The sequence below is a fragment of the Hypomesus transpacificus genome, chromosome 21, assembly GCF_021917145.1.
Source record: "Hypomesus transpacificus isolate Combined female chromosome 21, fHypTra1, whole genome shotgun sequence".
NCBI classification, from domain to species: domain Eukaryota; kingdom Metazoa; phylum Chordata; class Actinopteri; order Osmeriformes; family Osmeridae; genus Hypomesus; species Hypomesus transpacificus.
In genome coordinates this window covers 1,623,853-1,645,511 of record NC_061080.1, presented here as the reverse complement: position 1 = coordinate 1,645,511, position 21,659 = coordinate 1,623,853, and the positions used below count along the sequence as shown (strand labels likewise).

At 48.2% G+C, this 21,659-nt stretch overlaps 1 protein-coding gene across 7 annotated transcripts; it reads right to left on the bottom strand.

The window, feature by feature from the left end:
• Positions 1-610: 610 nt before the first annotated feature.
• On the bottom strand, positions 611-20,439 carry LOC124483217 (phosphoinositide 3-kinase regulatory subunit 6). 7 transcript variants are annotated; one of them, XM_047043552.1, is made up of 21 exons: positions 20,356-20,439; positions 13,614-13,710; positions 11,158-11,244; positions 10,766-10,867; positions 10,188-10,279; positions 9,998-10,066; positions 9,374-9,506; positions 9,045-9,114; positions 8,517-8,703; positions 7,557-7,704; positions 6,051-6,137; positions 5,257-5,740; positions 4,783-4,882; positions 4,015-4,137; positions 3,124-3,234; positions 2,735-2,837; positions 2,350-2,420; positions 2,083-2,173; positions 1,886-1,938; positions 1,655-1,761; positions 611-1,190 (listed from the first exon to the last, which is right to left on the bottom strand). In XM_047043552.1, the coding sequence occupies exons 3-21, from the start codon at positions 11,168-11,170 to the stop codon at positions 1,034-1,036; spliced, it is 2,301 nt and encodes a 766-aa protein (XP_046899508.1). In that variant the 5' UTR covers positions 11,171-11,244; positions 13,614-13,710; positions 20,356-20,439; the 3' UTR covers positions 611-1,033. The 7 variants fall into 7 exon arrangements, with proteins under 7 accessions (XP_046899508.1, XP_046899506.1, XP_046899505.1 ...); XM_047043550.1 differs by lacking the exon at positions 13,614-13,710 and having other exon boundaries at positions 611-905; positions 987-1,190; XM_047043549.1 differs by lacking the exon at positions 13,614-13,710.
• Positions 20,440-21,659: the final 1,220 nt, after the last annotated feature.

The following is a 21,659-nucleotide window of genomic DNA, read 5'->3' as shown; positions in this document are numbered from 1 at the left end:
CACATGGCATGCATATCACATCGAAGAAAATGACCAAATTAGAAGGAACATTACTTGAACTGAAGGTTTTCGACAGTGTTTTGGATTTCCCTTGACTAAAGTAATGTGATATATTGTCGTTCCATGTAAACCCAAGGCACTTTTTTGACGATGGGTTCAAAGGGGTTAAGACAGTTTGCTGTTCCTACAGTACCATTCAAATGAATCAATACGCTGCCCATGAACTTCTTTTGTCCAATCAAGCTCAGCTAGGAAGGTCTGTCACACCACGGGTGCTTGCTGATACAGCGCTAACACTTGGAAAAATTAGGTAGTGTGTTTACGTGAAAACAAGTGGGTGAGTTAGCTCATTAGACTAAAGCCTGGCCACGATTACTCATTCCCTAGACCTGCTGTAGCCCACTGAACTAAAGCCTCGAATTCTGACCCGGGGGTTTCCTAAATGAAGGTACACTATCTCACCAATAGCACTGGTTAATCTCAGGTACATTTGCATAAGGTAGGAGATAAACTTGTTCTACGAGAAAGGCCGTATGATCTATGCACCCCCATGCAGGCACTTTAGTCAGGTGGCCCACCCTTATCTTGGACATTTTGTCTCGTAATATGATTCTCCGGCCAAGTTCCAAACACGCCACATATTTAATTTGTGTAACTCCTTCCAAGAACATTCACCATAAATACACCCAGTCAAGCATACCTTTTCATTTTAAATGTTACTATGGTCACACCACAGGCATGACAAACCCTTTTTGACGATGAAGATCTTCCCACATTGTCACTGTTCAGCAGTTAAGAAGAATGTTCCGGAAGTCTGGTGGGCCTCTCTGAGCTGGATCAGTTCTGTAGAAGCCCGGGTTACTTGCGGAAGCGATTTACCGTGGCCCTTGTCCACGTCAACAACACTGAACCACAAAGATCAAGGTTAAGTAAAGGACAGAGGTATATCAAGCAACCAATCGCCAGATTGTACGGATGGTCCCAACCTCTTAGTCTCTGCACAGATGAGCCCGCCCAGATGAAGTGGGCAGTGTCAGTTGATGATCCCAGCGAAGGTGTTGATAGGTAGAGGGAGTCCCTTGTTCATGTACTTGCTGAGTCCAGCATCCTTGTCTTCTCCCAGACTGAACTTGGATCTCATAGTCTTCTGGACGCAGTACCCAGGGTCAAGGCAGGGGGCGACCTCTATGCTGAAGAGATGAAAACACACGCAAAGATGAGGGTGGGACCCATTGAATGGCCCGTGTGTTTGTTTGACGTCAGGGCGAATAAGAATGAACAGTTGTTAACGAGATCAGTGCCTTAACGAGCTTTCGGGTAAACAAGTCCACGAACAAAACGGTTGTTGTGCTGATCACCATAACAACCACAGTATGGCCTTCACCTGCTGCTTTGACAAACCAAGCTGTACAGCCAAGCCGTTCGCATACAAAGGTCATCTACACAGAGGGGTTACGGTGTGTCTGTTTCACCTTAAAATATGTCTACAATCTGCCCTTTTTGTAATAGTTCTATTGATTTTACGGTACTGTCAGAGACCAAACCATGCACACCCCCTATTTGATACATATTGGCATTTGTAAATATACTTAAGACGTTTTGATCAAGGTCAGTGTAAGCTTGCAACCCCCCCTAAAAAAAGCCGTTCACTCACCTTTGAACATCTCTGAAGGTCCTACGAGAGTCCTTGTCCAGGATGACAGAGAAGGCTCTCCTTTCAAGAGCTCTTATTTTAATGTTACAGGTGCGTATCTTGTACTCCTGGTCGCGACATTGGAAAGAGTGGTTGATTGGACAGCGATTTCAATGACAAATCCTGAATGAGGTGGAGCATACGTTTCACACATGGAACCCGCAGAGGAGAACGGAACTTGTCCTAACTTACCGTGCCGTGCTTTGGTTTGGTCTCACAGAAATTCACGGTCAGACAGTTCAGATCTGGGAACAGGAGAGGATAAAAAAGTGGATGTTTTACCAGAAAAGACAACGTTACATGTTTAGAAGATGTAGACAACGAGTCGGATCCTGTGTAGGAACTACAACTGGTGAAAAAAGGGGAAATGAGGAGCCGGGTAATGTCACCTTCAGTTTCATTGGAAGGTATGGCGCTGATCTGAGCTCCTACAGTCCTGAGGGACACGCCCCTGTCCACGTCTCGTCCACTCAACGTCACCTGAGGGGAGGGGGCCGTAATGAGACATTAGGATGACAGAGAAACACACACACGTAAACACACAAATAACTGGAGGTGTACAACAAGCTTTTCATCGTGCCGTGTGTGAACCTGGGTTACAGGTTCCTCGGACCCTGAGAGTTGGAGGAGGGAAAACGTCGTCCGGCCCCACTCACCTGTCTGTAATTGACGGAGACGATGGCCCCGCACAGGTCTCCAGTGTTTTTCCTCTGCTTGATCGTCATGTCTGAGGGGAAACGAGGGATTAGAGGAGGGCTCGGAACATTCATAACATTTAGTCATTTAGCAGACGCTCTTATCCAGAGCGACTTACAGTACAGGGACATTCCCCCAAAGGGAATGTAGGGTGACACAACGTCATTTGACACGAGCCGGCAACTTTCTGATGAATAGCCCGATTCCCTAACCGCTCAGCCATCTGACCCTTCCTACATATTCATACAGAAGCATTCGCATAGACTACAGCGCGTGGACACTCGGGTGACACGCACACGTACATCCACACAAACAACAAACAAAAACACACGCGGGAACACACACCTCTTAGAGTGGCCGCGGACAGTTTAAGCTCAGGGAACTCCATCGCCAAGTTGGAGAGGAACACATCCTCCATTGGCTCCTTAGTGAGGTTAGAGAAGGTCATCTGGAGGAGGGAGGAAGGGTACAGAAGTAGGTCACAACGAACCCACTCAGAAACACTTCAGTCTGACGTGATCGTGACCAACACGTTCTGATTCCTCCTCGTGTTCAAAAGGTACTGCTCTCAGATACTAGGTGACAGCAGTAGCTTAGCCAGGAACTAAAAGGTCCTTTTACCGGACCAGCATGTACAGCAGGGCACTCTTCGTCCAGCATTGGTCTTACTGAATCTGTGCCCAGTAAAGCAGTTCCTGTGGACTCTCAACGCTTAACAGTTCAGTTCTGCCCACCTTGACAAAGTAGATGGTGAAATACACTGGCTGCAGCCCCGTTCGGACGTAATAGGATATGACATCGGACAGGAAGGGACTTGGTTCCGTCTGCTTGCTGCTGCTGGACTGCTGGAGAAGAAGGAGCAGATTAAGAAGATGGCGACGGAGATTACGGAGATGAAGAGGCTGAAGAAGACACGGAAGAATGAGAACCGAAAGACTGAGAAAAATACCTTGAAAATATGAACACCACATTTACATTTAGTCATTTAGCAGACGCTCTTATCCAGAGCGACTTACAGTAAGTACAGGGACATTCTCCTCGAGGCAAGTAGGGTGAAGTGCCTTGCCCAGGGACACAACGTCATTTGGCAGGGCCCGGGAATCGAACCAACAACCTTCTGATTAATAGCCTAACTCCCTAACCGCTCAGCCATCTGACCCATTTAGCACAGCTAAGAATCGAACTGGCAAACTTCTGATTGGTAGCCCGATTCCCTAGTCGCTCAGCCATCTGACCCCCTAAAGGCAAGCATGTAAGTAAATGCTACTTCTACTTCTAACGTTTTCCTTCCCTAACAGTTGCTGACGAGGCGTCAGAGAGCAGGTGTATATACCGTATGTCTATGCTTATATCCTGTCACAATGGTGGTTTCAATGAAAACACAGATCTATATCCGTGAGCATGCAGCAACACAAGCTTTTTTGTAACTTCCTGTCCTTCTGCCTGTTACGCAAGACTTCAAGTGACTCTTCTAGAAGAGATATGAGGTGTGAGGGCTTCCAATATGTTGCATGCATGGTCACAGTTGCGCTATATAGGCACAGTCACTGTTGCATGTTTCACTTCATTATAAATGAAATGCCCAAATCGGACGACAAATACGTGTTTGGAATTCGAAAACGTACCATTTTGGCAAGTTTGGGGATCATCAAGCCCAGACTCTTTATGTTGCATTCGTACCAAGGGTCTACCATTCCCAGGTAGGAGCCGACGGCACAGGGATTTTGCCCAGCAGGAGAAAGGTTTTCCTGAAAACAGGATCAAAAGGAGCATATTGACTCATGCGACGCAGAAAGAGGAAGACATTCACACACTGACATGCCAATGAGGGAGTTTTGGCTGGAAAACCTTCTCATGTTTCAATCGTCTGTTTTGCACTATGTGCGGCAACACATGACGTCACCAATATACACACTACATACCAGGGGGGTATTCCAGAAAGCAGGTCATGTGACATATCCAGCTGAGTTAACTCCCCGGCTGACACCCAGCGTTGTAGCAACATTGCCAGTAGGTTGCTGCAACATTCTGAATCAGCTGGTGGGTTCACTTACCCGGATATAACGCACAACCTGCATTCTGGGAGTCGCCCCCATTTCACGTCAGACTGTTATGATCTGCAAACCTTGTAACCAGGGTTGGGCATCACATAAGCCTCCTCCCCCTCCTCAATAGCACTTCTACGTCCTATTTCATTATCAGGTTATCAGTAATGTTGACTATCACAGAGGAAGTGAACCTCCTAGTGTCAGATAGCAAAGACATGGTGGTTTTGAGGGCATGGGCGGGTTGCGTAACATGGTGGGGTTGGAGAGATGTTGTGTCGGATCACATGATGGGTTGGATAACATGATGGGTTGGATGGGTGGGTTGGATGGCGTGGGGTTTCTCACTCTGCCAGAGGAAGTGGACGTGGGCTCCTCGTTGACGGGGATGTAGTAGAAGTGGAGGTTGACTTTCATGGTAAGAAACAGGCGCCTCGCTTCTCGTTTCCTTCAGAGAGAAACCAGTCATTAGGAAATGCTCTGCACGGGGGGTGGGATTGACTTGTTGCACCAACATGGTTTGGGATGTGACTCATTTGACACTTGTGTCACAGTTCCTGATTCTGCTTTGCGTCATGGTTCGGATTCAGCTTGGGCTTCTCAAGTGCAATGGAGAACTGAACAAGCTAGATATTGGTTTATTCTCATCTATTCACTGAGTCACACAGAGACGTCTTTTGGTCTATTGTTTGTATATTTTCAGGAAGATTTTCATCATCACATTTTTCTAATTGTGGTTATGAGAAAGTATTTATCAAACCAATGGAACTTGCTGCAAAACGACACAGAACGACACCACCCACATGCCCCCCCGTTTCTCACCTGAGGAAGTAGAAGGCCTTGGCCAGCCTCCCCAGCACCCTGTCGTCCCCCATCATCACAATCCGAGCCGTGAAGTTCTTCTGATGCTTGGGGAAGGGGGTGGCACTGCTCCCCGCCCTCCTCTGCAGCGTGCTTCCTCCCCCTTCTCCTCCCCCTCCTCCCTCCCTTCTTCCCCCGGGAGTCCCCGGGTCCTCCAGGGAGTCCTGCATCAGCGCCATGCTGTCCGTCACCGAGGGCCTCATCTTGATCCCGCCCCTCCGCGACAGCCTGCTCTGCTCCAGCTCCCCCGGGCCACCGGGGGGCTCCACCGTCGGGTCGGCCCCGGGCAGGTCCCGCTCGATGCCGCTGTCGGTGGACATGATGGAGTGGCGGGGCATCTCCGAGGGGGTGAGGTCGCTGGGAAGGTCGCAGAAGTCAAAGTCCTGGCCGAGGGAGAACTGCTCCGACATGCTGCTGGAGCGAACGCACTTAGCCAGCTCTCGCCCTGTCAGGGAGGGGGAGGAAAAACAAACATGGCCGTCGCACAGAGCGTCGAGACAAATCCTCTGTGTGAGACACAAAAGTCCTGTCAAATGTAATAGTGGGCAAAGTGGGCGCTTTTATCTTCATCAAGTGTCTCTTTGGGCTTGTCCCCCGCTTCAAAGGACCCTTCAGTTTACCGAGCCAGCTGAAACAATTGAAAAGAAACCCCATTCTCCAACCAGAGGCCAATATTCATCCCCCCTGCGTCTTGTGAACGAGCAGTGGCCGTTTACAAGACAATGAGAGACCCCCCTGGGTTGTTAGCTACTCACAGATATCCTCCTCGTCCTGCCACAGGTGGAAACTCATCTCCGGGTTTGGCAGCGGGCTGTCACACACTCTGCCAGGGGACAATGGCTCTATACAGGGAAAGAGGAAGACCTCAAACTGTCACAATGAGTCCAAACAAGCCCGTCTTCACATCCTGGACTGGGGAAGGATTGGGATTTCCTGGGAACATGTTTGTACACTCATCAATAGAACTAGTCATTGGATACATACTAGTTTACATTTACATTTACATGTTTAGCAGACGCTCTCCTCCGGGGGGACTTACAGCAAGTACAGGGACATTCCCCGAGTCAAGTAGGGTGAAGTGCCTTGTTCAATGACACGTCATTTTTCTGTACAGCCTGGAATCGAACCGGCAACCTTTTGATTAGTAGCCCGATTCCCTAACCGCTCAGCCATCTGATTCAGTTTGTATGTTCTCATGTGCATTTGCTATTGATAAGAGAATTATTATGTCTGCAGCTGGCCTAATCAACAAGGCCCTGGATCCCCAACTGACACTAACTCACACGTAAACACTGAGCGTTATATTAACATGGCTGACTCAAAGCCAACTGCACTCTCGTTATTTTATATTCTATTTTATTGCAGACTGTAAAGGTTTTGTTCGTATTTTGTTGTAAATATATATATATTTTTTACATTTAGTACTTTTTATATTTAAAGACTGCACACATATATTTTTTTTTAATGTTTACTGTATGCACCGGGCCACCAAAGTAAATTCCTTGTCGTGTAAACTACTTGGTTATTAAACTGTATTCTGATTTTGATGATCGTGTTTATTATGTTCTGGGTGAGGAGAAAGTACTGGCTAAACGTCCCTTGTGATGACAACAGGGAGAGCTCCACCCATGATCTTTCCCAGCCTGTGAATGTCTTTCTCGGTGACTGTTGTAACACCGTTACTGCCTGACCGTCACTGTCTGTGTTTACTTTCTCGTGCCCTATAAAAGATGGTCCTCCGGCCTTCAGAGCTCAGAAAGACATGACTGAGATGACTCACACTTACAGCTGAGAGACAGTTATTAATGGCATTGCAGATGAATATATGTTATTATATGCGGAAATAGACATCCAATGAAGGCTTAAGGGTGAAGCGACTGGAATGATTCAGCTACGGAGCATGAGGATTCCGTCATCTGATGAATGCTGTTGTCCTCATGAGTTGCTGGTCCCTATTTTTTTTTATGCGTGACAGGAAATTAAATCTGTTCCACGTGATACAGTTCCATTCAAAGCTTGTAAAATGCATTCGTCAACAAAGGCTTAGTCAAGCCAGTGTTGTACACTGTTCATTTAATTTAAAAGGTTACATTCATGTGTCGAAATGATGTGGCCTTTATAAAGCTGTCACCTCAGTAGATTCAATTCATAACACACCTTCAGATCAATTCAAATCCATACATGTGTATCCACCCGCTATATAGTACAGTGTAGTGTAGTACAGTATAGTATTTGTCCACAGTAGATACTCTGTACTGTACCTAAGCTGGAGGCTGTGAGGATCTCCTTATAGAGCTGCTCCAGCCTGTCCTTCAACTGCCCCCCCTCGGTCCTAGTGCCCTCCTCCACGTTCTGCTCCAGAGACGCCACCACCTCCTGGAAGTATGGCTCAATGTCCTGGCCCATGTCCTGTGCACACACAGACACACACACACATCAGGGAGGGGGCATTCAGACCCACACACACACCCACCCACCCACCCACACACAGGAAAACAAGCACACACATACACGGTCTATGAATAGCAAGGAGGTGAGAGGTCAGAGGTGTCCAGACAAACACTTCTGAGTGTCTGGATGTCCTGTGGAGATGCTAGGTGTTGTAGTAGGACCTGCGCCAAGACACACGGCTCCAATCAACACCGTCCAGCTCTGGAAACAACAATAGTCCTGACTGAAGTTTACTGAGAAGGCCCTAGGGCCTAGGTAATCCTAGTGGACCTTTAGTTTGGGTCATAAGACCACATAGGACCACCTCAACAAAGCAATCATACAATTCAGTAAATACAACCGTTTATGTTTAGAGGAAAACGTATTCAGATACCAACAAATACAAATTTAGCGCGTATAATTCGGTGAGAAAGCGAAATCATCGAAAGATGCAGAAGCAAAATGTATGTCCATGAAAGGTAATGACATAGCTCCACTGAGCTATTCAAACCACATTAAGAGCCAACCACAACCGTAGCCAAAACATGATGAACCTACTACTCATCCGGGCATGGGCCAAACCCCATCGACCACGTAATGGAAGTGAGAGAGGCTTGTTTTTTGTGAACCGAAACTTAACGGACACGTAGCCGTAAAAAGACAGACGTGAAAGACGCAAAGCGGGGGAGAAAAAAAACAAAAAAAACTGTGAGCTGTTTTAGTACAAAGTCAAACGCTTTTCACAGTGAACCAGACCGCCCCTCCCCCCCCCCCCCCCCCCCGGGGTTTACCTTCAGAGCCTGGGCCAGGGCGGGGCCGTGACACCGCTCCCCTCCCAGAGAGGCCTGGATGGCGTGCTGCACCACGCTGCACATGTGTTCCAGCGGGCCCAGGAAGCCCCCGGGCCCCTCGATGTCCCCTCGCAGGCCCTGGCCCAGGGGCCCCGAGAACACGGCTGGGTCCGCAAACACAAACACCCTGGGGAAACGATAGGAAGAGTGTTGGCTGTAGCTGAAATACCTGTGGCGTTATACCCACGGTTTGACCGCAGACTGGGCGACCTCTATGCAACTCTGTAATAGCGTCAACGAAGTAAAGTATACCCCTAAACACCCCGGGAAATGATATAACATGATGTAATGCACCTCAATGTGCTTGAATAAATGTGCTTTACTGTAGACTGACTCAATGACTTGCATGAGACTCTACCAAGCAGTCGCGAGAGTAAAGTTGTTTACGAAATTCCATCACACAGTTTCTACAGAATCATACATGTTTGAGTGAGTTAGCGCTATGGTATGTAATGCTGGGTTCCTCACCTCTCCTGACATGGATAATATTCATTCTTCAGGCTCTGTTCAGCTACCACCATCCTCTGGTACATGAGACCTGCGGATGAAACAGGTTTGACATCTCACAAGTCAATAACATAACTCATTTATATCTATGTATTTTCACCGGTTTTTGACACGACACTTTCTACCTTTGTTTACGTTTGCTTTTACAGACACGTGTTGTTTTACAGGAAGGCAACAAATACTGACACGGTACGATCTATATTGATATATATATATACTGTACGTCCAGGGCAGTGTTCTGCTTTTGCACCAGGGGACAGCAGCGTCAGGGCTGCAGCGTCATCGCTCACCTGGTCTGTAGCGTTCAGTCTTCATGTGTCGGGTGTACCACAGCCCCACGGTGCAGTAGGGCTGGGGCAGGGTCAGCAGGTGCTTGCAGAAGTCGTACACCCTCTTGGAGAGATCGTCTGGGATGTAGGCTAACTACAACCACACACACACACACGCACGCAAACACAGCCCAAGAAACACACATCACACAGCCAACACAAGTACAGTCAATAAACAGGCAGACGAGCACAAATATTTGGGTGCATGGGCGTACGCATGCACAAGCACGAACAAGGACACACACACACACACACCAGAGATTGCCCCCCCCCCCCCCCCCCCCCCCCCCCCGTCAGTAAATCATTCCTGCGCTCCCAAACCAGACCAACAGAATGACGGTTCAATACCGACGTGCATAAGCTGACACGGTTTTACGAGTCCAAATGGTAAACTTGGCCGTCGAACTGTTACAGTTCACTCATCCATCGAGCTAAAATCTAATAAGGCTCGTTAGTTAAGGATAAACTGGTTGACTGAGTCATTGTATTGACTGGAAGGAAATATTCCATGGTTGTAAATAAAAGACTAACAAAACCAGCTCAGATATCAGGATGTCACGGTGACAGGAGAGCAACACACCATACCTGTATAACAGCATAGATAAGAGTGTGGAGCAATGGAATGATGTGTTGCCGGGAGTCAACTCTTTCGGCCTGAAAACACACACACACACACACACACACTGTCAGTTTATCTTTCAGACAAAGGGTGTATTGTTTTGGCTGGGCCCTTGAGGTAAGGAGCAGGTGAACAGGTCTCAGGAGGAGGACTTACCTTCTCTAGCTCCTTAATGAGGACTCTCACCAGAGTCAGACTGTTCAAATGGTTGTTCTGCACCTTCTTGTGCAGTGTCCATCTCAGCATCCCTGCACACAAACATACACCGCTCAATGTTTCCACAGACTTGGGACTGAACATTCCGGCTGACTCAGTGTTTTCCACACAGCATCATTCCGTCGCACGGCGAATCAACCGCGGTTGATAAGACGAGTAAATATTTATTGCCGATTGCTCCTGTGGGCTGCTAGTATCACTTCATCTTCACACGGTTTTCGAGTCAGCTAGGAAGCGCGAAGGTGTCAACCTTCAGCTTTGCTCAGAAAGTGAAGCAGGAGAGGGCTTCTCTGCATAGTTTCAATCCCACACAGTCACATACCGCATATGTGGGCTAACACCTTCACATTTGACATTTACTCATTGAAGGGACCATTTTCCAATGTTAAATACAACCAGAGCGTAAAGTCAGGCAGGTCATACATGTTTACACACTGTAGCATCCTGCTTCCCCCTAGTGAACAGCATCAACAACTATCTGCCGCGGTTTCTTTAGCACCCGGGTCAGTGGAAGGCACCTTTGTTGACCATGGTGGAGGCGTGCTGGTTGTCCAACTCTCTGAGGACGGCCTGGACGCTGCGGTAGATGTCCGACTCCAAGGCCATTGGAGCGCAGCACTCTGAGGGGGTGGGGGGTGTCGGGGGTCAAAGGTTGAGGGGGGAAGGGGGGGATACAGGGAGTTCAGTTTGTAACTCGGTTCACAGTGAATGTATTGGTGTGCAGGAAATGCAAAATATGACTTTATAATGGCAAGTGACGACACCATAGTTACACATTAGGATGGCATGAACATATTGTGGAACTGGGTTATGACTACTATACTGTAGTTAAGTGAGTGTGTGTGTGCTTGTGAGTCTGTGTGTGAGTGTGCTTGTGAGTATGTGTGTGCGTGCTTGTGAGCGTGCTAACCTGCAGGCTCCATGCTGGCTGCAGGAGCTATCTCAGAGGGTCGTGTCGCTCGCGTCTGCTATACATTCTGGGGCCACGGTCTCACCACTGCAGACAGGAAGAGGAAACAGTGTCGAGCAAACAACCGATCGTGTGGGTTACAGGTTGGTCGGCCTTTCAGTGAAAGACGATCCAAATGTGTTAAGGCACACGCACAGACACGGATAAGCCGTGGCAGCAGGTCATTTCCTACCAGTGATCAAACATACCAGCTTCTGACGAGCCCAATATGATGCGTAGCTTTTCGCTGATCTGTTTTACCCTCTCGTTCATCCCCCACAACACAGTAACAGTCTCGCTCGCACTCATCGGGCCTGACTACGTTCTAGTGAGGAGACATTCTCACACCTGAATGCATGGAGGAGGATAGGGAGTAGGAGCGATACTGTGCAATCAGTGCAATCAATCAATCGTATCCAATCATAAACAAAACTGGTCAAACCGTATTGAGGTTCTAAGGTATGGATGATGTACCGAATCCAACCTGAACTTGGCCCATGTCCAAAAGAAGGACGTGTACTATTTTTCCAGCAACTTCCACTGCAATTGCCAATTGTGAGAAAGCTAGACCACACTATATCAACAAAACCAAACACAACACAACATACTCAGCTGGCTGTGGAAATCCGTAATGGAATGACAATCTCCAATAAGCAATGACCGGAATGGCCGAATGACCAAAATCCAAAACAGCATTCATACAGAAACCGTCAAGACACCATCCATTATGTTGCCGCTTAAAAGAGCAAATGACAGAATAGGAACTTCCCAGTTGCCGAGCCGACAGTTAGCCTACAAACACTTAGCTAAGCAGTTTATAACCCAGCGTGCACACACACACACACACGTGTGTACGCACCTACCTACTTCTTCCCTCTGAAAGTCTTTTCACCAGCTGTTCCTGCTGACGGTTTACGATCCAAAACACTCGTTTTGTTTGAGCGTGCCCAACTAGTACCCAGGCCAAGCGGACTCAATATGAGCAAAGGAAACTTCCTCTAACTGTAAAGGATAGCACTGACAGCTGGAGCCAGCGCTAGGGCGGGGGGCGGGGGGGTGCTTGTTTGGAGGCGGGGGGCGTCCGGATCGCAACTCGTTTCTAACGTGTTAAATATTCCACTTGGTGGAATATTTCGGGTCGGACACTACCTATGTATAATCATAAAATGATGCCCACATTTGAACTTTTATCTTATGTTGATGGCTCTCTCACTCACACACAAATGAAGCATGCACACACACACAGTCAGAGACAGAAGGAGGAAGTGACGCTGGTTGGTTAATGGCACATGAACCCTGCGACTCCGTCGTCAAACGTACTGTATCGACCAGGACGCCTCAGCCACTCAGTGTGCTCAGTGTGACCACAAGTTCCCTGACAGGTCGCCTTCCACTCTCCCTTTCAACCTCTCTGGAACTAGCTCTAACACTCCACTTTCTTCAACCAAAGAAATATCTCCCCACCCCTATGGAGACCATCTCTCTCTCTTTAAATCAAATGATTGGGACATATTTCACTCGGCCTCCAGCAGTCCCACTGAAGGAAATGTAACACTGACATTTTGCGGAGGAGAGGAACTGACACACTTCCTGCCTGTTTGAGGGGGTGTAACATTCACAAGCGCAAGTTATATTTAGTTTGGAGCCCGACATGTATAAATAAAATCCTAAAAGACCACTTCGATTCTTTGCGAGAGTTTATAGCATGTCCATGCAACCCGACAGTGAAAAGGCATGCAACAACTGAACAGATGATCTGTGATTTAGTACGGGCATGAATGAATGAATGATTATCTCCTTTCAGAAAAAAGTGGTGTGAAAGATAACAGCGAGAGAACTGATAAGAGAAGTGAAAGAATTCAAAGTGACCGGAGCTCTTGTTTGCTTCGCTAGGTCATTGTTTGTCCCGCTCTCTAAATGACTGGACCCACTTATGGTAAGGCCTCCCACGCCTGTAGCCTGTCCTCACACCTACCCACAGTACTGTGCGCACACACAAACACACATACACACACACACATTCCTATCACACACTCTATTACATGGACACACACTGCATGGAAAGACACTTGGTATAAAACTGCACGGTTCACATATTTAACATTTACATGACACATTTTAGGTTGAACTTCCGTGATAAAAGGAGGAGACACTTGAGGCAACAAAGTCATCAAATAAACAGTTATCTTGCCAGTTTATCTTGGCAGTGTAGGGTTCCGAAACAGAAACGACTGTCAGTGAAGAAATATAGCTTTGACATTTGGCTAGTATGCATTTGGCAGCAGAACCACATACTAACGCTTGAGACAAGGGGAACTGGCCCCATTACAGCTCAGCAGATTTACACTCCAAATTTCCGTCTACGCTCTGGTTCTCAGTTTCCTCCAAATGTTGAATCCATAGAGAGTCTCTGTTACCTGTCCAAAAAGCAACATCCAGCCCATATTCTTTTTCGCCCAGGCCTCCCGTGTGGGTGAGGGGTGAATGGAACCTGTGTCCGACCGCGCTCGTCTTCTGAAACGAGAAGATTTGCGACTGCACATGGGTCTCCCGGACAGTGTACGAGGGAGGAAACTCAAACTGTTTTCCCACCCAGACAGCTTTGATAAAAGGATGTGCAACTACTCAGTGATCATCGTTCCACTGAAGCGTAGGAGCAAAGTCTCTGTCTTAATTCATGCTTCCTTGATTTTTGTTTTTACTTGGTAGGATTCCGACTGCAGTTCCAACCAGTAAAGGAGAGGGTTATTTTGAATTATGGGTCTGTGATCTTTGAGACATTCACATTCAGAAGCACGCTCTAGACAGGTGTAAAGGGAACTGCAGGCCCGGGCTTTGGTTTTGCATCGGGTCATTGGGGTTCTGGTAAGGTGGCCATGCACAACGTCTGCGAACAATGCGGACGAGAGAAAACAGGGGGGGCTGACTTCCGCACCGGCACACCACGGACGCCTCTGAAAACAGGAAGGACCCGGCAGTGGGGTGGAAACGGCCGTGTGACCTGGGCCTAGCCCTGGTGGGAGCATGGGGTGTGGGTGTGTGTGTGTGTGTGTGTGTGTGTGTGTGTGTGTGTGTGTGTGTGTGGGTGGGTGTGTGTGTGTGTGTGTGTGTGGGTGTGTGTGTGTGTGTGGGGGTGTGTGTGTGTGTGTGTGTGGGTGTGTGTGTGTGTGTGGGGGTGTGTGTGTGTGTGTGTGTGGGGGTGTGTGTGTGTGTGTGTGTGGGGGTGTGTGTGTGTGTGGGGGTGTGTGTGTGTGTGTGTGTGGGGGTGTGTGTGTGTGGGGGTGTGTGTGTGTGTGTGTGGGGTTGGACTGGAAATCCCCGACTTGGGACAGCGTTGTACAGTGACAGCACTGTAGCTCACAAGGCCTACCTGGAAAAAGGACAGTGACAAACTTTTCAGAGAACACTATGCCGACACTATTCGTAGAATGCCACTTTCTTGAGAATGTGTGGTTCATGAAGTCAGGGCAGTGTCACTTCATGACAGCAAAAAAATAAACTAACAAAATATTGTGCTCTAAAGCAAGCAAACTTTATACTACATGATCATAGAATCATCCATCACCTTGCATTAAAGACAAAGATGTCCAAAACTATCCCCAAGTGGCAAAAATCGCTGCAAACAAACAAAAAACAACCGCGTCTTTCATGTTAGGGGAATATCCATCAAGGATATTTCCGGGACTTACTGTAAAACTTAAACAATATGAGGAAGTTCAAGAGGAGTCAGTCTACGGTCGTCAAGTCTTTCTACCTTGCCAAAGCAGAGGGGAGGAGGAGAGAGGGGGTGAGACAGAGAGAAAGAGAGAGAAGAGAGGGAGACAGAAAGAGAGAGGAGAGAGGAGGGGAAGAAAGAGAGAGGCAGAAAGAGAAAACAGAGACACACAGAGAGAGAGAAAGAACAAAGAGAGAGAGAGAACAAGAAGGAGGTGGGAAGCTTCCTACGTCAACGTTATCAGTCTCTCGCCTGGAACAACGAAGCTGGTGGGAGACTCGAGCCCCTGTGTCCATCGGGAGGATCGGAAGAGAAGGAGCAAGGGAGGGAGAAGGAGAGGGAGGAAGAGAGGGAGGAAGAGAGGGAGGTAGAGAGGGAGGAAGAGAGGGAGGTAGAGAGGGAGGAAGAGAGGGAGAAGGAGAGGGAGGAAGAGAGGGAGGAAGAGAGGGAGGAAGAGAGGGAGGAAGAGAGGGAGCAAGAGAGGGAGGTAGAGAGGGAGGAAGAGAGGGAGGTAGAGAGGGAGGAAGAGAGGGAGGAAGAGAGGGAGGAAGAGAGGGAGCAAGAGAGGGAGGTAGAGAGGGAGGAAGAGAGGGAGGTAGAGAGGGAGGTAGAGAGGGAGGAAGAGAGGGAGGTAGAGAGGGAGGTAGAGAGGGAGCAAGAGAGGGAGGAAGAGAGGGAGGAAGAGAGGGAGGAAGAGAGGGAGCAAGAGAGGGAGGTAGAGAGGGAGGAAGAGAGGGAGGTAGAGAGGGAGGTAGAGAGGGAGGAAGAGAGGGAGGTAGAGAGGGAGGTAGAGAGGGAGGAAGAGAGGGAGGTAGAGAGGGAGGTAGAGAGGGAGCAAGAGAGGGAGGAAGAGAGGGAGGAAGAGAGGGAGCAAGAGAGGGAGGTAGAGAGGGAGGAAGAGAGGGAGGTAGAGAGGGAGGAAGAGAGGGAGCAAGAGAGGGAGGAAGAGAGGGAGGAAGAGAGGGAGGTAGAGAGGGAGGTAGAGAGGGAGGAAGAGAGGGAGGAAGAGAGGGAGCAAGAGAGGGAGGAAGAGAGGGAGCAAGAGAGGGAGGAAGAGAGGGAGCAAGAGAGGGAGGTAGAGAGGGAGGAAGAGAGGGAGGTAGAGAGGGAGGTAGAGAGGGAGGTAGAGAGGGAGGAAGAGAGGGAGGTAGAGAGGGAGGTATAGAGGGAGCAAGAGAGGGAGGAAGAGAGGGAGGAAGAGAGGGAGCAAGAGAGGGAGGTAGAGAGGGAGGAAGAGAGGGAGGTAGAGAGGGAGGTAGAGAGGGAGCAAGAGAGGGAGGAAGAGAGGGAGGTAGAGAGGGAGGTAGAGAGGGAGGAAGAGAGGGAGGAAGAGAGGGAGGTAGAGAGGGAGCAAGAGAGGGAGGTAGAGAGGGAGGAAGAGAGGGAGGTAGAGAGGGAGGTAGAGAGGGAGCAAGAGAGGGAGGAAGAGAGGGAGGAAGAGAGGGAGCAAGAGAGGGAGGAAGAGAGGGAGCAAGAGAGGGAGGTAGAGAGGGAGGAAGAGAGGGAGGTAGAGAGGGAGGAAGAGAGGGAGGTAGAGAGGTAGAGAGGGAGGAAGAGAGGGAGGAAGAGAGGGAGGTAGAGAGGGAGCAAGAGAGGGAGGAAGAGAGGGAGGAAGAGAGGGAGGAAGAGAGGGAGCAAGAGAGGGAGGTAGAGAGGGAGGAAGAGAGGGAGGTAGAGAGGGAGGAAGAGAGGGAGCAAGAGAGGGAGGAAGAGAGGGAGGAAGAGAGGGAGGTAGAGAGAGAGGTAGAGAGGGAGGAAGAGAGGGAGGAAGAGAGGGAGCAAGAGAGGGAGGAAGAGAGGGAGCAAGAGAGGGAGGAAGAGAGGGAGCAAGAGAGGGAGGTAGAGAGGGAGGAAGAGAGGGAGGTAGAGAGGGAGGTAGAGAGGGAGGTAGAGAGGGAGGAAGAGAGGGAGGTAGAGAGGGAGGTAGAGAGGGAGCAAGAGGGAGGAAGAGAGGGAGGAAGAGAGGGAGGAAGAGAGGGAGCAAGAGAGGGAGGTAGAGAGGGAGGAAGAGAGGGAGGTAGAGAGGGAGGTAGAGAGGGAGCAAGAGAGGGAGGAAGAGAGGGAGGAAGAGAGGGAGGTAGAGAGGGAGGTAGAGAGGGAGGAAGAGAGGGAGGAAGAGAGGGAGGTAGAGAGGGAGGTAGAGAGGGAGAGAGGGAGCAAGAGAGGGAGGAAGAGAGGGAGGAGGAGAGGGAGGTAGAGAGGGAGGTAGAGAGGGAGGAAGAGAGGGAGGAAGAGAGGGAGGTAGAGAGGGAGCAAGAGAGGGAGGTAGAGAGGGAGGAAGAGAGGGAGGTAGAGAGGGAGGTAGAGAGGGAGCAAGAGAGGGAGGAAGAGAGGGAGGAAGAGAGGGAGCAAGAGAGGGAGGTAGAGAGGGAGCAAGAGAGGGAGGAAGAGAGGGAGGTAGAGAGGGAGCAAGAGAGGGAGGAAGATAGGGAGGAAGAGAGGGAGCAAGAGAGGGAGGTAGAGAGGGAGCAAGAGAGGGAGGAAGAGAGGGAGGAAGAGAGGGAGCAAGAGAGGGAGGAAGAGAGGGAGGAAGAGAGGGAGGAAGAGAGGGAGGTAGAGAGGGAGGAAGAGAGGGAGCAAGAGAGGGAGCAAGAGAGGGAGCAAGAGAGGGAGGAAGAGAGGGAGGTAGAGAGGGAGAGAGGGAGCAAGAGAGGGAGGAAGAGAGGGAGGAAGAGAGGGAGCAAGAGAGGGAGCAAGAGAGGGAGGTAGAGAGGGAGGAAGAGAGGGAGGTAGAGAGGGAGCAAGAGAGGGAGGTAGAGAGGGAGGAAGAGAGGGAGGAAGAGAGGGAGGAAGAGAGGGAGGAAGAGAGGGAGCAAGAGAGGGAGCAAGAGAGGGAGGTAGAGAGGGAGCAAGAGAGGAAGAGAGGGAGGAAGAGAGGGAGCAAGAGAGGGAGCAAGAGAGGGAGGTAGAGAGGGAGGAAGAGAGGGAGGTAGAGAGGGAGGAAGAGAGGGAGGAAGAGAGGGAGCAAGAGAGGGAGGAAGAGAGGGAGCAAGAGAGGGAGGTAGAGAGGGAGGTAGAGAGGGAGGAAGAGAGGGAGGTAGAGAGGGAGGAAGAGAGGGAGAGGAAGAGAGGGAGCAAGAGAGGGAGGAAGAGAGGGAGAAAGAGAGGGAAGAAGAGAGGGAGGAAGAGAGGGAGGGAGGTAGAGAGGGAGGAAGAGGGAGGAGAGGGGTAGAGAAGGAGCAAGGGAGGGAGGAAGAGAGGGAGGTAGAGAGGGAGGAAGAGAGGGAGGAAGAGAGGGAGGTAGAGAGGGAGGAAGAGAGGGAGGAAGAGAGGGAGGTAGACCCAGGGGTCCCGTGGGGGGCTCCCTGTGGTGTGAATAGGGTCAGGCGTCTTGAGAGGGTCATCTGAGGAGCTGATCCCCTCGGAGAGCAGCCCGGGGGTCTCAGGGGCAGTCTGGGGTGTCCCGAATTCACAGCAGACTGACACACACACACACATATACAGTGTCAGTGCTGCTCACCTTCTGCTCACCTACGAAACCCAGGACACCAGGACAGCTGCCCTAACCAACTGGTTCCCATCACAATGATGTTGGATTTAGATCGATTAAAGTGTAGTAGAGAGATAATGGACTGAGTAAAAAGAACCACAGGAATCTTGTTACAGATTTGCAAGTGAACAATGAACCTTTTATCACAGAGATTGAGAACTGTGATTTGTCTTTTGACATTCCTTCCCTATTCCAGGAAGCACATGCAGTCTTATTCCAGTACACCGAGCTAAAGGACCTGTTGTCATAGCTGCGGTAAAGGCCCATGAGACAGCTCAGTAAGAGGTCTGTGGAAAGGTTGTATGGAACGTCACCTGACCATGGACGCCAAATCTTTTTTGTTGTTGCCATTGAGTAGAGTCGAACTGAATTTAATCTCAAATTTAAAATACAGTTTCTTGTTTCCTCATGCAAGGTTGCAAGTGAGTGAAACAGTCAAGATATCGCAACTGTTCCAGGACATTCTAACACATACTTGCATGTAAACATCAAGGAATGGAGGGTTAGCCATGGAGATATGCAAAATATTCTAGTGACATAGGCAGTCATGTCTAGACCCAAAACCACTACTTTATTATTGTAGAACAAAGACTTAAGTCAGGTAGTTCGCTGTTATGAGAACTATCCTCTTTTGGGACAGGATACCGTTTACCCAGTGCATCATAGAGAAGTTGACCACACACACGCACCCATTTGGCAGACTAAAGGCCCCGCCACAGTGGAGACAGCCTCCTGAGTAGTCACATTTGTACAACTGTTGGTTGGTAACTGTAAAGTAGTTGGGTGAATGTGTAAACATGCAAACATGCAACCCCCCCCCCTCAGGAAACGCTCATGTAAAACAAGGAAGGGCTGGTAAACTCCAGCTGTACATTAGGTTCCAATAGACAAAACACACTTTTACAGCAGACAAAACTTCAATTAGATACCTAATTGTTATCTAATTGTTCAGAATCTGAATCAGGTCTATTGCCAAGTAAGTTTACACATAGGAGCAATTTTCTTTGGTAGGTGGTGCAGAACAATGAACATGGTAAGCATCCATATAACAATAATATAAAGAAAGTTAAAACAAGTACCCTACTGTTGTAAATGTTTTTGAGGTTAATTAAGTCATGTTGAGAAATGGGCAGAGCAGGTCTACAGTCTACGATGTTCCAGTTATCTATCAAGATTGAGAAGGTTTGACAGTTTACACAATCTGTGCCACACAGTTCACTCGCAGGTAAAAACAATGTGAGCCTAATGTACATTATAATGTCACAAAACATAAAATAAGATACTCCTTATACAAATCACATATAAAGCAATAAAAAAGGAAAGTCTCTTAAACTGAATCTAAGGGCTACACAGCTTCAGAAAACACCTTTACCATGTATAAACACCCACAGTAACATGTTATTACAGTTAAAACATCAAGAAAACCTTCAGCCAGAAGTTACATGCCAAACATTATAAATGCATGGAAAACGCTATTCAGGAGCTGAAAAGCACTTTAAAGCAATAAAAAAAGGAAAGTCTCTTAAACTGAATCTAAGGGCTACACAGCTTCAGAAAACACCTTTAACATGTATAAACACCCTCAGTAACATGTTGTTACAGTTAAAACATCAAGAAAACCTTATAAGCTTATAAGCGCTGTGATCTTTGAATCATAAGCTCCGTGATCTTTGAATCATGTTGAGATGTAGCCTACACGTGATCATTTTGTAAGATCTGGAAACTCATAGGCTATAAACTCACTGTATTTCCCAAAGTCGAGCGATAATCAAATGGCTTATTCATGCGTGCTATAACAGTCTAGGGATTTGTACATCTAAATCCCTGACTACATCGGGGATACATTGGCCAGTTAAATAACCACCATAGGTCTCATAAACTCATACACATTCCTAAAATAAATCCACATAGGCTACCTACGTAAAGATTACGTTTTAACTATTAATATGCTCACCTGTAGTTGCGGTGCAGCTCTGCATAAATAACTTTCAATGGCGCGCAGATAAGGACTGCTTCGCAATGAAGTTCATCTGCAGTTGTGACAGTTTATACTGAAGTGACACACGACAGGCAGCAGTGTCGCAACGCCCTCTAAGAAATTCTGACGTCATCGAAATTCATTCAACCCAATAAATCACATCTCAACCATATCTGATTTGTTTGATTTTGTTATACCCGTGATGCAGCTGGTGATTAATATCGGTGAAGTATTAAGTGTTGGTGAACTTGGAGTTTGTGCGTGTTGGCATGAACTGCTCTTTATTTTGTCTGATGGACTCGCATTTCAAGTATCTCAAGTAGGTTATTTCACTTTAAAATACAAAGTGTCCGTGTATGGATCATAACAAAATTGTGACGAATTTATTTGTTGACCAAGGGCACCATGCACTCAGTTATCATAACATAATTTGAGAGCGGAGTGAGCATTCAATATGGCGACCAACGAGCGTGTTTAATATCAGCGAACATTCTTGCAAAACGCTCATCCAATCAATTTCACGAACATGACAAGTCCTTGGGTCATTAGGTGCGTTCGACTTCATGCAGCACCGGCGTTGCCTGCAGCCGCCTGCAGCCCAGCTGACTTGAAGCAGCCAATGGCATTCTCAGCTCTCAGCTTCTTCAGCGCCGCCGGTGCTGCATGAAGTCGAACACGCCTATTATCATTAAGCAAACACCTGCCACATTTTCCAACTTCATCCAATGCCCTGCTGAGTGGTGGACTGGTTGTAAAAATGTTGCAAAAGTAAAATAAAGCCAGTTGGCACATGGGAACAAATGCTTGAGTGCCGTTTAAGATAGCCCTTCATACAATGTATTATGATGACGTGCTCTCTAGAACAAGAAAATTCAATAACACAATGATATGAATGGAAAAGGGTGCTGTTATGAAGTGCAAGAAAATTAGATGCTATGCCTTGCAATGTGCCCTCTAGGGCATGTTTTCCTAAAGTGTCCCGTGACAAAACTAGGGCTGGTGCCAAATACTTAAATAAGATTTTGAATTGAACTCTCAAACCCTGCTTACATTCACATTGTATGGCCCCCTAACAAATATTGTTTGTGTTTTTGCAAGGGGCCACTAAGTTTTTTGTGTCCAATAGATCTGTCCTTTAGGTCAGATGATTAGGTTAACTGTATTTGATAGTGAAAGACAAAGTACATTGTTGCCAATAATAACGCAATATAGAAAATTAAATAATGATTCCCATTGTTACACTGGTGGGGCCCTATGTCGTCCAGTAGGTGCCCTTAAAA